Genomic DNA, 14,105 nt, shown 5'->3' with positions numbered 1-14,105 from the left:
GTAATCCGTGTACCCAGTGGCTTTGAATGTTGACCTGTTTTTAAAGGTTTTGTTCACATCGGCTACGGAGAGCGTGATCACACAGTCATCCAGAACAGCTGGTGCTCTTGTGCATGCTTCAGTGTTGCTTGCTTCAGTGTTACTTGCCTCCAGTGTGTGGAGTAAAGGTGGTCTAGGATCCCCCCCTTAAATTAAGGTCCCTGGCCACTAGGAGCGCGCTTCTGGGTGAGCATTTTCTTCGCTCGCCTACGGATTCTCAAAGGCTGCCCGATCTGAGTCTTTTCTTCACTCAAAAGGCGTGGATCTAAGCCTGTTCAGTGAAAGCAGGATAACCTTCTCGTCGGCCTCGTTAAAGGTAAACGTTTCTTCCAGTCTGCGGTGAGTAATCGTGGTTCTGTTGTCCAGAAGTTATTTTTGGTCATAAGAGACGGTAGCAGCAACATTATGTACACAATAAGTTAAAAAAAAAATAATAATAATAAGTTACCCAAAAAAACGAAAAAAATTGCACAATTGTTTGGGAGAATGTAAGAAGTCAGCCTTTAAACATAACGCTTTCAATTATTTGTTTTTTGATTTTCAACATCCATTATTTCACGTTCACGATTTTTAATTTTTTTTATTCAATATATATCGCGTGAAATTGACTCCCTTATTATTAAGGCTGCTGACCAGCAGTTTAAAACGCTAGCACACCCAGCTGTGTTAAGTACATAAGCTACATCCTAATGCAAGGGGAAGCAAAGTACAGCCCATGGGCTGTATCCGGCCCGCTGGGCACTTCAATCCGGCCCCCGATACATTTTTTTATTTTATTTTTTTCTCCCCAATTTTGTGGTATCCAATTGGTAGTTACAGTCTTGTCCCATCGCTGCAACTCCAGTATGGACTCGGGAGAGGCGAAGGTCGAGAGCTGTGCGTCCTCAGAAACCAGCCAAGCCACACTGCTTCTTGACACAATGCCCGCTTAACCCGGAAACCAGCCGCAACAATGTGTCAGAGGAAACACTGTGCACCTGGCGACCCCAGGCTGTGTCACTGCCCTCGGCCAGCAACAGGAGTTGCTAGTGCGCAATGGAACAAGGAAATCCCGTCCTGCCAAACCCTCTCCTAACCCGGATGACGCTGGGCCAATTGTGCGCCAGCTGTGACACAGCCTGGGATCGAACCTGGGTCTGTAGACCGCTGCGCCATTCTGGAGTCCCCCGCATATTGATTTTAACAATTGGTCTGCAGCCCCCCGATGTGGCCCTGAAGCCAAAAGGTTTGCCCTCCCCTGTCCTAATGGAATGATGTTTATCATGGGATCCATCCAACCCAGCTGTGTTTAGTACATTAGCTACATCCTAGTGGAATGCTGTTTATCGTGGGTACATTAGCTACATCCTAGTGGAATGCTGTTTATCATGGGTACATTAGCTACATCCTAGTGGAATGCTGTTTATCATGGGTACATTAGCTACATCCTAGTGGAATGCTGTTTATCATGGGTACATTAGCTACATCCTAATGGAATGCTGTTTATCATGGGTACATTAGCTACATCCTAGTGGAATGCTGTTTATCGTGGGTACATTAGCTACATCCTAATGGAATGCTGTTTATCGTGGGTACATTAGCTACATCCTAATGGAATGCTGTTTATCATGGGTACATTAGCTAGCTACATCCTAATGGAATGCTGTTTATCATGGGTACATTAGCTACATCCTAATAGAATGCTGTTTATCGTGGGTACATTAGCTACATCCTAGTGGAATGCTGTTTATCATGGGTACATTAGCTACATCCTAATGGAATGCTGTTTATCGTGGGTACATTAGCTACATCCTAGTGGAATGCTGTTTATCATGGGTACATTAGCTACATCCTAGTGGAATGCTGTTTATCATGGGTACATTAGCTACATCCTAATGGAATGCTGTTTATCATGGGTACATTAGCTACATCCTAGTGGAATGCTGTTTATCATGGGTACATTAGCTACATCCTAGTGGAATGCTGTTTATCGTGGGTACATTAGCTACATCCTAATGGAATGCTGTTTATCATGGGTACATTAGCTACATCCTAGTGGAATGCTGTTTATCATGGGTACATTAGCTACATCCTAGTGGAATGCTGTTTATCATGGGTACATTAGCTACATCCTAGTGGAATGCTGTTTATCATGGGTACATTAGCTACATCCTAGTGGAATGCTGTTTATCATGGGTACATTAGCTACATCCTAGTGGAATGCTGTTTATCGTGGGTACATTAGCTACATCCTAATGGAATGCTGTTTATCATGGGATCCATCCAATCCAGCTGTGTTTAGTACATTAGCTACATCCTAATGGAATGCTGTTTATCATGGGTACATTAGCTACATCCTAATGGAATGCTGTTTATCATGGGTACATTAGCTACATCCTAGTGGAATGCTGTTTATCATGGGTACATTAGCTACATCCTAATGGAATGCTGTTTATCGTGGGTACATTAGCTACATCCTAGTGGAATGCTGTTTATCGTGGGTACATTAGCTGCATCCTAGTGGAATGCTGTTTATCATGGGTACATTAGCTACATCCTAGTGGAATGCTGTTTATCATGGGTACATTAGCTACATCCTAGTGGAATGCTGTTTATCATGGGTACATTAGCTACATCCTAATGGAATGCTGTTTATCATGGGATCCATCCAACCCAGCTGTGTTTAGTACATTAGCTACATCCTAATGGAATGCTGTTTATCGTGGGTACATTAGCTACATCCTAATGGAATGCTGTTTATCATGGGTACATTAGCTACATCCTAATGGAATGCTGTTTATCATGGGTACATTAGCTACATCCTAGTGGAATGCTGTTTATCATGGGTACATTAGCTACATCCTAGTGGAATGCTGTTTATCGTGGGTACATTAGCTACATCCTAATGGAATGCTGTTTATCATGGGATCCATCCAATCCAGCTGTGTTTAGTACATTAGCTACATCCTAATGGAATGCTGTTTATCATGGGTACATTAGCTACATCCTAATGGAATGCTGTTTATCATGGGTACATTAGCTACATCCTAGTGGAATGCTGTTTATCATGGGTACATTAGCTACATCCTAGTGGAATGCTGTTTATCGTGGGTACATTAGCTACATCCTAATGGAATGCTGTTTATCATGGGATCCATCCAATCCAGCTGTGTTTAGTACATTAGCTACATCCTAATGGAATGCTGTTTATCATGGGTACATTAGCTACATCCTAGTGGAATGCTGTTTATCGTGGGTACATTAGCTACATCCTAATGGAATGCTGTTTATCATGGGATCCATCCAATCCAGCTGTGTTTAGTACATTAGCTACATCCTAGTGGAATGCTGTTTATCGTGGGTACATTAGCTACATCCTAATGGAATGCTGTTTATCATGGGTACATTAGCTACATCCTAGTGGAATGCTGTTTATCGTGGGATCCATCCAACCCAGCTGTGTTTAGTACATTAGCTACATCCTAGTGGAATGCTGTTTATCGTGGGTACATTAGCTACATCCTAATGGAATGCTGTTTATCATGGGTACATTAGCTACATCCTAGTGGAATGCTGTTTATCATGGGTACATTAGCTACATCCTAGTGGAATGCTGTTTATCATGGGTACATTAGCTACATCCTAGTGGAATGCTGTTTATCGTGGGTACATTAGCTACATCCTAATGGAATGCTGTTTATCATGGGATCCATCCAATCCAGCTGTGTTTAGTACATTAGCTACATCCTAATGGAATGCTGTTTATCATGGGTACATTAGCTACATCCTAATGGAATGCTGTTTATCATGGGTACATTAGCTACATCCTAGTGGAATGCTGTTTATCATGGGTACATTAGCTACATCCTAATGGAATGCTGTTTATCGTGGGTACATTAGCTACATCCTAGTGGAATGCTGTTTATCGTGGGTACATTAGCTGCATCCTAGTGGAATGCTGTTTATCATGGGTACATTAGCTACATCCTAGTGGAATGCTGTTTATCATGGGTACATTAGCTACATCCTAGTGGAATGCTGTTTATCATGGGTACATTAGCTACATCCTAATGGAATGCTGTTTATCATGGGATCCATCCAACCCAGCTGTGTTTAGTACATTAGCTACATCCTAATGGAATGCTGTTTATCGTGGGTACATTAGCTACATCCTAATGGAATGCTGTTTATCATGGGTACATTAGCTACATCCTAATGGAATGCTGTTTATCATGGGTACATTAGCTACATCCTAGTGGAATGCTGTTTATCGTGGGTACATTAGCTACATCCTAATGGAATGCTGTTTATCATGGGTACATTAGCTACATCCTAGTGGAATGCTGTTTATCGTGGGATCCATCCAACCCAGCTGTGTTTAGTACATTAGCTACATCCTAGTGGAATGCTGTTTATCGTGGGTACATTAGCTACATCCTAATGGAATGCTGTTTATCATGGGTACATTAGCTACATCCTAGTGGAATGCTGTTTATCATGGGTACATTAGCTACATCCTAGTGGAATGCTGTTTATCATGGGTACATTAGCTACATCCTAGTGGAATGCTGTTTATCGTGGGTACATTAGCTACATCCTAATGGAATGCTGTTTATCATGGGTACATTAGCTACATCCTAGTGGAATGCTGTTTATCGTAATGTGTGGAGTCTTTTACTTGACGGTCAATACTTAATGTTTAATCATTTTAACTCTGATCTCTTCTTGTACCAGCCCTGAAGTTTATCATCAGAATGTTAATCATTTTGACTCTGATCTCTTATTGTACCAGCCCTGAAGTTTATCATCAGGATGTTAATCATTTTAACTATGATCTCTTCTTGTACCAGCCCGGAAGTTTATCATCAGAATGTTATGTAATTAAAGGGCCTATCAGTGAACTTATACACTCCATACCCTTTACACCATGCCTGTATCCTTATCCGTCTGTTTTGCGCTCGCTCTCTTTTGCTCGTCAGTTTTTTATAGTTCCTATTAACTCTGTAGCTGGACAATGTAGTAGAGATATTGTATTTATCCTCTGCTGCCCTCTGGTGCTGAGTAAGGTGTGCACCCTCCGTCCATAATCAGCCAGGCCATGCAGATACAGTAGCGAGACCATAATAAGTAGAGGCCCAATCGGTACAGATCGGCAACGCCAAGGGTCATTGATTCAATTCCCAATGGGACCACCCTTGTGTAAAAATGTATTCACGCGTGACTAAGTTGCTTTGGATAAAATGTTCAGCTAAATGCCATAAGATGGATGGATGTCATAACTTACCCTGAGCACGTTGTCACTGAAGTATCACAGAATACTATCTGCAGTGTGACAGCGTGCTCAGGGTATTACAGAATACTATCTATGTCGATCAGGCCAGTCATGCTGAGAGTGAACAGGAGCTGCAGAGGAGGCTGGAGGAGGTCAGTGAGGAGCTGAGGAGTTCTCAGAGGACCCTGGAGAAAGCCCAGCAGGATGCTACCACCCTTTCAGGTAAAGTATTGTTCACGTTTCAGCCACGTTTCTTCAAATTCCAGTGGACTAACGGGACATGAAACGGAAGTGCTCCATTGAAGTCCATGTAAACTCGTGCTGAAACTTACCTCAAGTTCGACCTTAATGTATTTGAATGATTTAATAAGCTGACCAACGGAAACAAATCAGAGCACCTATAGTCACGTTATTTTTCACTGACGATCTTAACCTACATTTATTTTGTTCTTTAAAATTGCAGGTGAAATAAGGTCTTTTTTGACTATTGATTAAAAACAATGTTGATCGTTTGTAGCGCTGTCTGCTGTCCCTCCAGATCTCCAGGTCCATCTGGGCAGTGTAGAGGATGATCTGAAGGAACGTGGGGCCCAGCTGGAGGCCCTCACAGCCCAGCTGGAGCAGACTGAGCTGGAGAAGGCACAGCTGGAGGACCAGGTGGGATCCATTAATGTACTTCTCGAGGCCAGCCAGAACAGAGACGAGAATGAGGACTTGGAGGTGAGTTATCAGATTAGATATTATGATATTGTTTAGGTAGGAGCCTAGACTGCTCCCAACCAGCACTTGCACACTGCGCGAGCCAGTCCTTAGTAGTGCCAGAGAGTTTTAAAACCCATAGACTCAACATGAATTTACTTCCTGTAAACATCCACGATGAAGACTCAGAGCACCGTCAATGAGAGAGTGGCAAATTCATTCAAAGTATTTGCAGGAAGTAATCACAAGTGTGGAGTGTCTGTTTCCAAACCTCTCTGGGGCTAGTAAGCATTATCTTGTCCCGAGATGGCGTGGAGGTGGAAACCATGTTATCCACTGTTCTTCTTGATCCACTGCTAAAGATTTCTGAATTTATGTTTGTTTATGTGTTGTAGGATAACTCCACTGAGTTGGAACGGCTAAAGATCAGGTACTTTCTGATCTGTCCCTCCATAATTCTCTCTCTATATAGATGTGGAGTTGGTCTTTTCTCAACAACACCAATCATTTCTCTTCCAGTCTTCAAGACCGAGACGTTCAGCTGGCGTCACTCCAAGAGGAGCTGAAGCAGCTCAAAGAAATGAAACAGGAGGTAGCTGTGACTGCCGTAAGTATCTCAACTCTCAGACCATCTCTGTTCTGTTGTCACTGTGCTAGTGGGATGGCCTTGAACGGAATCGGTTATTTCTCTATTGAGTCACTAGCGGAATCGGTTATTTCTCTATTGAGTCACTAGCTGAATCGGATATTTCTCTATTGAGTCACCTAGCTGAATCGGTTATTTCTCTATTGAGTCACTAGCTGAATCGGTTATTTCTCTATTGAGTCACCTAGCTGAATCGGTTATTTCTCTATTGAGTCACTAGCTGAATCGGTTATTTCTCTATTGAGTCACTAGCTGAATCGGTTATTTCTCTATTGAGTCACTAGCAGAATCGGTTATTTCCCTATTGAGTCACTAGCTGAATCGGTTATTTCCCTATTGAGTCACTAGCTGAATCGGTTATTTCCCTATTGAGTCACTAGCTGAATCGGTTATTTCTCTATTGAGTCACTAGCTGAATCGGTTATTTCCCTATTGAGTCACTAGCTGAATCGGTTATTTCTCTATTGAGTCACTAGCTGAATCGGATATTTCTCTATTGAGTCACCTAGCTGAATCGGTTATTTCTCTATTGAGTCACTAGCTGAATCGGTTATTTCTCTATTGAGTCACTAGCTGAATCGGTTATTTCTCTATTGAGTCACTAGCTGTTTAGAATATTTACATGTATTTATTTAGACATGTCTAGGCAGAATTGTATCCATTGGAAAGAGCCCTCTTGTTTCCGAAGAAGGGTATTGAGAAAACTATAGATTTTGTCTTTCTTATGATCTTCTCACTCTGTCGCGACAGGAGGTCACTACAGCTGAGACCGAGCAGGCACCTAACAGGTACGTCTAGGTCCCCCCTCTACCTGTTTTAAATCCTCCGTTTGATTCAGTCACCAGCTTTGTTTAATTCTGCTATTACGTACCGGAACATTCTCATGTCTATCTCCTTTTTATTTTATTTTAGTGAGGACAGATGCCTGGTGGTGTCCCTTCAGGAAGAACTGAAACGGCTTAAAGAAGAGATGGAACAACTACTAAACTCTCCCGTAGCGCCCCAAAGTTTTGCGCTAAAATCGGTACCATTTCTATATTTACACGACCGTTTTTCCATTATGAATATTGACATGTTCTCGTGGTTAACTTGGGTTGACATATAGCCTAGTGGTTAGAGAAGTGAGTCTGCAAAAAATATATATATCTGGCAACCAAAGGGTTGCTTATATCAAATCCTAGATGCCTTTGCCTGCCGTTATGCCCTTGAGCAAGGCACTTTACCTTCCCACCACAAGTGCTCCATGGCGCACAGTGTGGCAGTCCCCTGCTCCAACGTGTGTTTTTTCCCCCAGAGGGTTTGGGATAAAGCAGACCAATAAAGTCATCTTAATATTGAAACTTTTTTTTTTTTACCAGGCTGATGTCTCAGGAGAGTCTGATCCGCTACTCAATGGGTATGTTATCATTTTATTGATGGCGTGTTCCAGGGAAATAGATTTACCAGGGACAGAACATTGACCAGGGGACAGAACATTGGCTTGTTCCAGGGAAATAGATTTACCAGGGACAGAACATTGACCAGGGGACAGAACATTGGCTTGTTCCAGGGAAATAGATTTACCAGGGGACAGAACATTGGCTTGTTCCAGGGAAATAGATTTACCAGGGGACAGAACATTGGCTTGTTCCAGGGAAATAGATTTACCAGGGACAGAACATTGGCTTGTTCCAGGGAAATAGATTTACCAGGGGACAGAACATTGGCTTGTTCCAGGGAAATAGATTTACCAGGGGACAGAACATTGGCTTGTTCCAGGGAAATAGATTTACCAGGGGACAGAACATTGGCTTGTTCCAGGGAAATAGATTTACCAGGGGACAGAACATTGGCTTGTTCCAGGGAAATAGATTTACCAGGGGACAGAACATTGGCTTGTTCCAGGGAAATAGATTTACCAGGGGACAGAACATTGACCAGGGGACAGAACATTGGCTTGTTCCAGGGAAATAGATTTACCAGGGGACAGAACATTGACTTGTTCCAGGGAAATAGATTTACCAGGGGACAGAACATTGGCTTGTTCCAGGGAAATAGATTTACCAGGGGACAGAACATTGACTTGTTCCAGGGAAATAGATTTACCAGGGGACAGAACATTGACTTGTTCCAGGGAAATAGATTTACCAGGGGACAGAACATTGGCTTGTTCCAGGGAAATAGATTTACCAGGGGACAGAACATTGACTTGTTCCAGGGAAATAGATTTACCAGGGGACAGAACATTGACTTGTTCCAGGGAAATAGATTTACCAGGGGACAGAACATTGGCTTGTTCCAGGGAAATAGATTTACCAGGGGACAGAACATTGGCTTGTTCCAGGGAAATAGATTTACCAGGGGACAGAACATTGGCTTGTTCCAGGGAAATAGATTTACCAGGGGACAGAACATTGGCTTGTTCCAGGGAAATAGATTTACCAGGGGACAGAACATTGGCTTGTTCCAGGGAAATAGATTTACCAGGGACAGAACATTGGCTGGTTCCAGGGAAATAGATTTACCAGGGGACGGAACATTGGCTTGTTCCACAGTAATACATTTACCAGGGGACAGAACAGTGACTCGAATAGGACTGTCAGTTATAGTAGTTCTAGTCCTATGTCTTGTGCACAACTCTACAAAAAAACTATCAATTCCATACAGCTGTATTACAGTAAAACACTCCATTGTCTAACGCTGGTTAACCATGTGCTCTTCCATCCAGTCTGGAGAAGAGTGAGAGCCAGGAAGTAACACTAGAAGAGGAAGGGCTTCAACTCGAAGAACAATCTGAACAGGCCCAGAGCAGCACCACTGTACGTTCCCCCTTTCCTCTCCTACAGTCACCTTAGCCTGGTCCCAGGCCTGTTTGTGCTGTATAGCCAACTCCTATTGGCGTTCGGTATGACAATGACCATTAGGATTTTGGCAAGACGGCACAAACAGATCTGGTGACCAGGCTATAGTTTCCTTGCTTGTCTAGCAACGTGATCTGTATCAGTGAAGGATCTGTTTTGTTGTTTCAGCAGTCGCACAACACAGCAGAACTGGCCGCGCTACAAACCAGGTACGTGGAACGTTGCTCATCACCAAACCCACTTATTATTTTGACATTTCTTTCCCTTTATGGATAATCAAAATCAAACTGGATTCAAAGTCTCTTCCAAATGGCTATACACTTTACAGTGAAACAATACAAATGAAGCAATATGGGATTCTGGCTCTTTCAAAGAAAAAGGAAACTAAACTGTTTCTGTCCCCTTGGTTCTTCATTAGTCTGGCAGAGAGAGAAGCTATGATGAAATCACTACGAGAGGAGCTAAGGGAAGCCAGGGACCAATCACAGAAGGTACAGGAGATCCTCGCTCAGGTCCAGCAGAGCCAAGAGTCCCAGCCGAGCACAGAGCTGCCGGTAAGACTGAGCCATAATAAATGATTTATTGATTAGTCTGGTCTGACAGAAGTCATGGTTATGTAGTATGTTAACAATGTATAATGCAGTCTGTGTAGTGTCTGGTTTTTACCCTTTACCTGTAAACCAGAGCACCGAAGACAAATATAACATTTCTAATCAAAAGTCCAATGACTTTCTTGTTGGTTCTGTCTGTGGTGTTTTTTTTTTATTTATTTATTTTACCTTTATTTAACCAGGCAAGTCAGTTAAGAACAAATTCTTATTTTCAATGACGGCCTGGGAACAGTGGGTTAACTGCCTGTTCAGGGGCAGAACGACAGATTTGTACCTTGTCAGCTCGGGGGTTTGAACTCGCAACCTTCCGGTTACTAGTCCAACGCTCTAACCACTAGGCTACCCTGCCGCCCCGTTTTGATTCCAGGAGCTGTTGGAGAAACTGAAGGAGGCAGAGGACAGCCACGGGACACTGCAGGCACAGTGTGACCAGTACAGGACAGTCCTGGCTGAAACCGTAAGGACTTACACTGATACAACATGCCCAATTGGTCTATAGTCACCCGCGTCTCTAAATAAACTAGAAATTTGGCCTACAGCCTTTTTACAAATAAAGACAATAGCGTGTTTGAGAGAGACCGAGGTGTGGATGGGAAATAGATGTGCTGAATTTATCCCCCAACGCCTGCATCGATAAAGATGTGAAACAAAACCACCTCCTTGCATAAAAACACAAGTGTGTGAGAGCGAGTTGTGGTCTCCATGTCATGGATCTTTCTCCAACCACAGGAAGGAATGCTGACGAACCTTCAGAAGAGTGTTGAGGGGGAGGAGCTGGTGTGGAAGTCCAAGATGGCCGACTCTGAGGACCAGTTGAAGAAGGTGAATTAGCAGTGTTTAAATTTGTACATTTTTTTATATCTCCTCTCTTCTGTAATCATTGGGCATGGCTGTAGAATTGTCTCCGTTTGTGGCCCTGTTCTAAACCACACTCTCTCTACTCACACTAGGCCCTGGAACAAGTGCATACTCTGGAGGAGACTGCAGAGAGCTTGAAGACAGGAAACCAAAGCATAGAACAGGTTTAATAAATTAATTAATGTTCACCTGAAGGGGTTTATCATAATGCTTCGTGTGATATGTTTTAATATCAGGTCTGGTGTAGTGACTGTCTGGATGTTTAATTATCAGGTCTGGTGTAGTGACTGTCTGGATGTTTAATTATCAGGTCTGGTGTAGTGACTGTCTGGATGTTTAATTATCAGGTCTGGTGTAGTGACTGTCTGGATGTTTAATTATCAGGTCTGGTGTAGTGACTGTCTGGATGTTTAATTATCAGGTCTGGTATAGTGACTGTCTGGATGTTTAATTATCAGGTCTGGTGTGACTGCTGTTTTAGTAATGGACTCCTCACTCTTTCCCTCTCTCTGCAGCTGAAGGAGCAGGTGATGCTTCTGGAAGCCCAGTTGGAGAAACAGTCTGAGACGGAGGAGGAAATGGCACAGGTACACATCTACATTCGTTACGGCCCGGCAGGCAGCCTAACAGTTAGAGCTTGTCCAAATCCCCGAGCCGACCAGGTGGAAATGATGTCGACGTGAACTTGAGCAAGGCACTTAACCCTAATTGCTCCATGGTCACCGTTGATGATGGCAGACCCTAACCCCACTCTCCGATGGTGTCGCTCAGGGTGTTGGGATATGCAAAATAACAAATTTTCCTGTGTGTGTGTGTGAAAGAGGACACATACAGGCACCCACCAAACGTATTATTATTAAATAGACCATAGATGGGTACACTAGTTATACACATCAACATTCATATAGTAGAAACAGTCACCGGTACACTGACTTGGAAAAACATAATCTGATATGACAAGGCTGTTTTGTGTTCCGTCTCACTAAATCGCATGGCTGATAGTGAGTGACCATAGAATGTAATACATTACGGAGTCTGTCTGTTCTGTGTGTCTGTTCTCCAGTTGAAGAAGCTGCTGTCAGAGTCTCAGAGCCAGCTGGAGTCGGCCCAGACGCAGGCCCAGACGCACAGGGAAGAGCTGGCTACGGTAAGTGTGAGTGTGCACCTGTTTCCTGTGGTCCTGACCGGAACATCAGCGGGTCGCCAGTGGAGGTCAACTTAGTGTGCGTATCAGTTTGTGTATCCCAGTTCTCTCCTTCTTGTCCCTAACCCCTGGAGCTTCCTGTTCCAGGTCAGAGGTCAGCTGAGTGAGGCGACGGAGCACGCTCAGAGCCAGAAGGCGGTCCCTGAGGCCGGGGCACAGAACGGACAATCGGAGCCAGAGGTCAGGATGCATCGGAGGTTATAGGTCATGGGGCGTCCTTTTTACTGCCGGTCTGCTCTGCTGGAGGGTCCTGAAAACTGGTCGCTACCACAATAATATAGTCATCAGAACAGTCTAGTTAGGAAGGTTTATGAAATGAATGAAGGTTTCAGTCGATTCTGTTGCCGGCTTTCCGACCCACATCAACCAGTTAGCAAACGGTTCCATTTTGTTCCAAATTGTAAAAATGATGTGACCAATAGAAATGATTATGCATGCATACACAGAATGGGCTTTTAAAATGTTTATTAAGAGATGAATTGAAATGTGAATGTGAACAAGCCTATTGTCCACACAGCTAAAAGGCTATATTACTATAACAACTACTGTAATGAAGCAGCCAAAGAAAAGGACATTTGTGGGAAAATACTGTTCGGGAAAAAAACTAATGATGTTAGCGGCTTCATGTGACGGAGATTTTTTTTTTTTTAAACATCTCTGTTAAAAAACATGGCGGGGGAATCTAAAGATGCAACAACTAGGCTGGGCGGCAGGGTAGCCTAGTGGTTAGAGCGTTGGACTAGTAACCGGAAGGTTGCAAGTTCAAATCCCCGAGCTGACAAGATACAAATCTGTCGTTCTGCCCCTGAACAGACAGTTAACCCACTGTTCCTAGGCCAGTTAACCCACTGTTCCTAGGCCAGTTAACCCACTGTTCCTAGACCAGTTAACCCACTGTTCCTAGACCAGTTAACCCACTGTTCCTAGGCCAGTTAACCCACTGTTCCTAGGCCAGTTAACCCACTGTTCCTAGACCAGTTAATCCACTGTTCCTAGGCCGTCATTGAAAATAAGAATTTGTTCTTAACTGGACTAGTTAACTAGTTAATATGACCCGGATGGTGCCTTTTTGTCTTCTGGACAACGAATGAGAATCAGAATTTTAATTCTGAAAAACAGTAGAAGAGGAGAAAAATCCTGGTTTCAACGGCTTATGTGTCTTTATAAAATACAAATAATTGCCTCCACGTTTCTATGGTGTGATTTTTTTGACTTTGAAGCAAAAGGTGAGACATTTCTCATCATATGAAGTAAAAAAAAAAAAAAAAATCTCCCAGGTTTCCAACAATTAAGTATATGATTTCAAAATGCACACCGTCTCCAGCTTAGATTGGTGGGTGATGCGCTGAGAGCCTGCCTACTGTATTGCCTATCCATTAAAATAGGTGAATGGAGGAGGATGCGCTTCAATCAGGAGTTGAACAATACAAATAGTAGCAATAGAAAACAAACCTTTAAAAAAATTGTGGCCATAAAATCTGTTTTGTTGCGCGCTTGGCTTATAAAAACATGTTTCACTCCAGCAGCAGGAACCGGCTGTTAGAGGAGCTACAGAGCTATACAAGGCTGTGTGTTTGATTTTTGTTTTGTTTACAGAACCAGTCGAATGTTTGGACACACCTACTCATTCCAGGGTTCTAGAACACCTACTCATTCCAGGGTTCTAGAACACCTACTCATTCCAGGGTTTTTCTTTATTTTTTACTATTTTCTACATTGTAGAAAAGTAGTGAAGACATCAAAACTATGAAATGACACATATGGAATCATATAGTAACCAAAAAAGTGTTCAACAAATCAAAATGTATTTGAGATTCTTCTAAGTAGCCACCCGTTGCCTTGACAGCTTTGCACACTCTTGGCATTCTCTCAACCAGCTTCATGAGGTAGTCACCTGGAATGCATTTCAATTAACAGGTGTGCCTAGTTGTTAATGTCAATGCATTTGAGGCAATCA

The 14,105-nt window shown here is 43.0% G+C and overlaps 1 protein-coding gene across 7 annotated transcripts in view; it reads left to right on the top strand.

The window, feature by feature from the left end:
• LOC139376988 (ribosome-binding protein 1-like) overlaps nt 1–14,105 on the top strand; it is a 53,233-nt gene that overhangs the window by 19,331 nt on the left and 19,797 nt on the right. For 2 of the 7 annotated variants that reach the window (XM_071120032.1, XM_071120030.1), the window contains exons 10-25: nt 5,395–5,512; nt 5,829–6,010; nt 6,385–6,419; nt 6,509–6,596; nt 7,386–7,423; nt 7,548–7,659; nt 7,994–8,031; nt 9,343–9,433; nt 9,644–9,684; nt 9,894–10,029; nt 10,454–10,543; nt 10,816–10,908; nt 11,037–11,108; nt 11,460–11,531; nt 12,008–12,091; nt 12,236–12,328. In XM_071120032.1, coding sequence (XP_070976133.1) covers nt 5,395–5,512; nt 5,829–6,010; nt 6,385–6,419; nt 6,509–6,596; nt 7,386–7,423; nt 7,548–7,659; nt 7,994–8,031; nt 9,343–9,433; nt 9,644–9,684; nt 9,894–10,029; nt 10,454–10,543; nt 10,816–10,908; nt 11,037–11,108; nt 11,460–11,531; nt 12,008–12,091; nt 12,236–12,328 — 1,383 coding nt within the window. Of the gene's footprint in view, nt 1–5,394; nt 5,513–5,828; nt 6,011–6,384; nt 6,420–6,461; nt 6,597–7,385; nt 7,424–7,547; nt 7,660–7,993; nt 8,032–9,342; nt 9,434–9,643; nt 9,685–9,893; nt 10,030–10,453; nt 10,544–10,815; nt 10,909–11,036; nt 11,109–11,459; nt 11,532–12,007; nt 12,092–12,235; nt 12,329–14,105 lie in introns of all 7 variants that reach the window. The other 5 variants (XM_071120031.1, XM_071120028.1, XM_071120033.1 and 2 more) reach the window with 4 other exon arrangements.

This window comes from Oncorhynchus clarkii, chromosome 20, assembly GCF_045791955.1.
Source record: "Oncorhynchus clarkii lewisi isolate Uvic-CL-2024 chromosome 20, UVic_Ocla_1.0, whole genome shotgun sequence".
Lineage (NCBI taxonomy): Eukaryota > Metazoa > Chordata > Actinopteri > Salmoniformes > Salmonidae > Oncorhynchus > Oncorhynchus clarkii.
The sequence above is the reverse complement of the archived record's forward strand: the minus strand, read 5'-3'. Positions and strand labels throughout refer to the sequence as shown.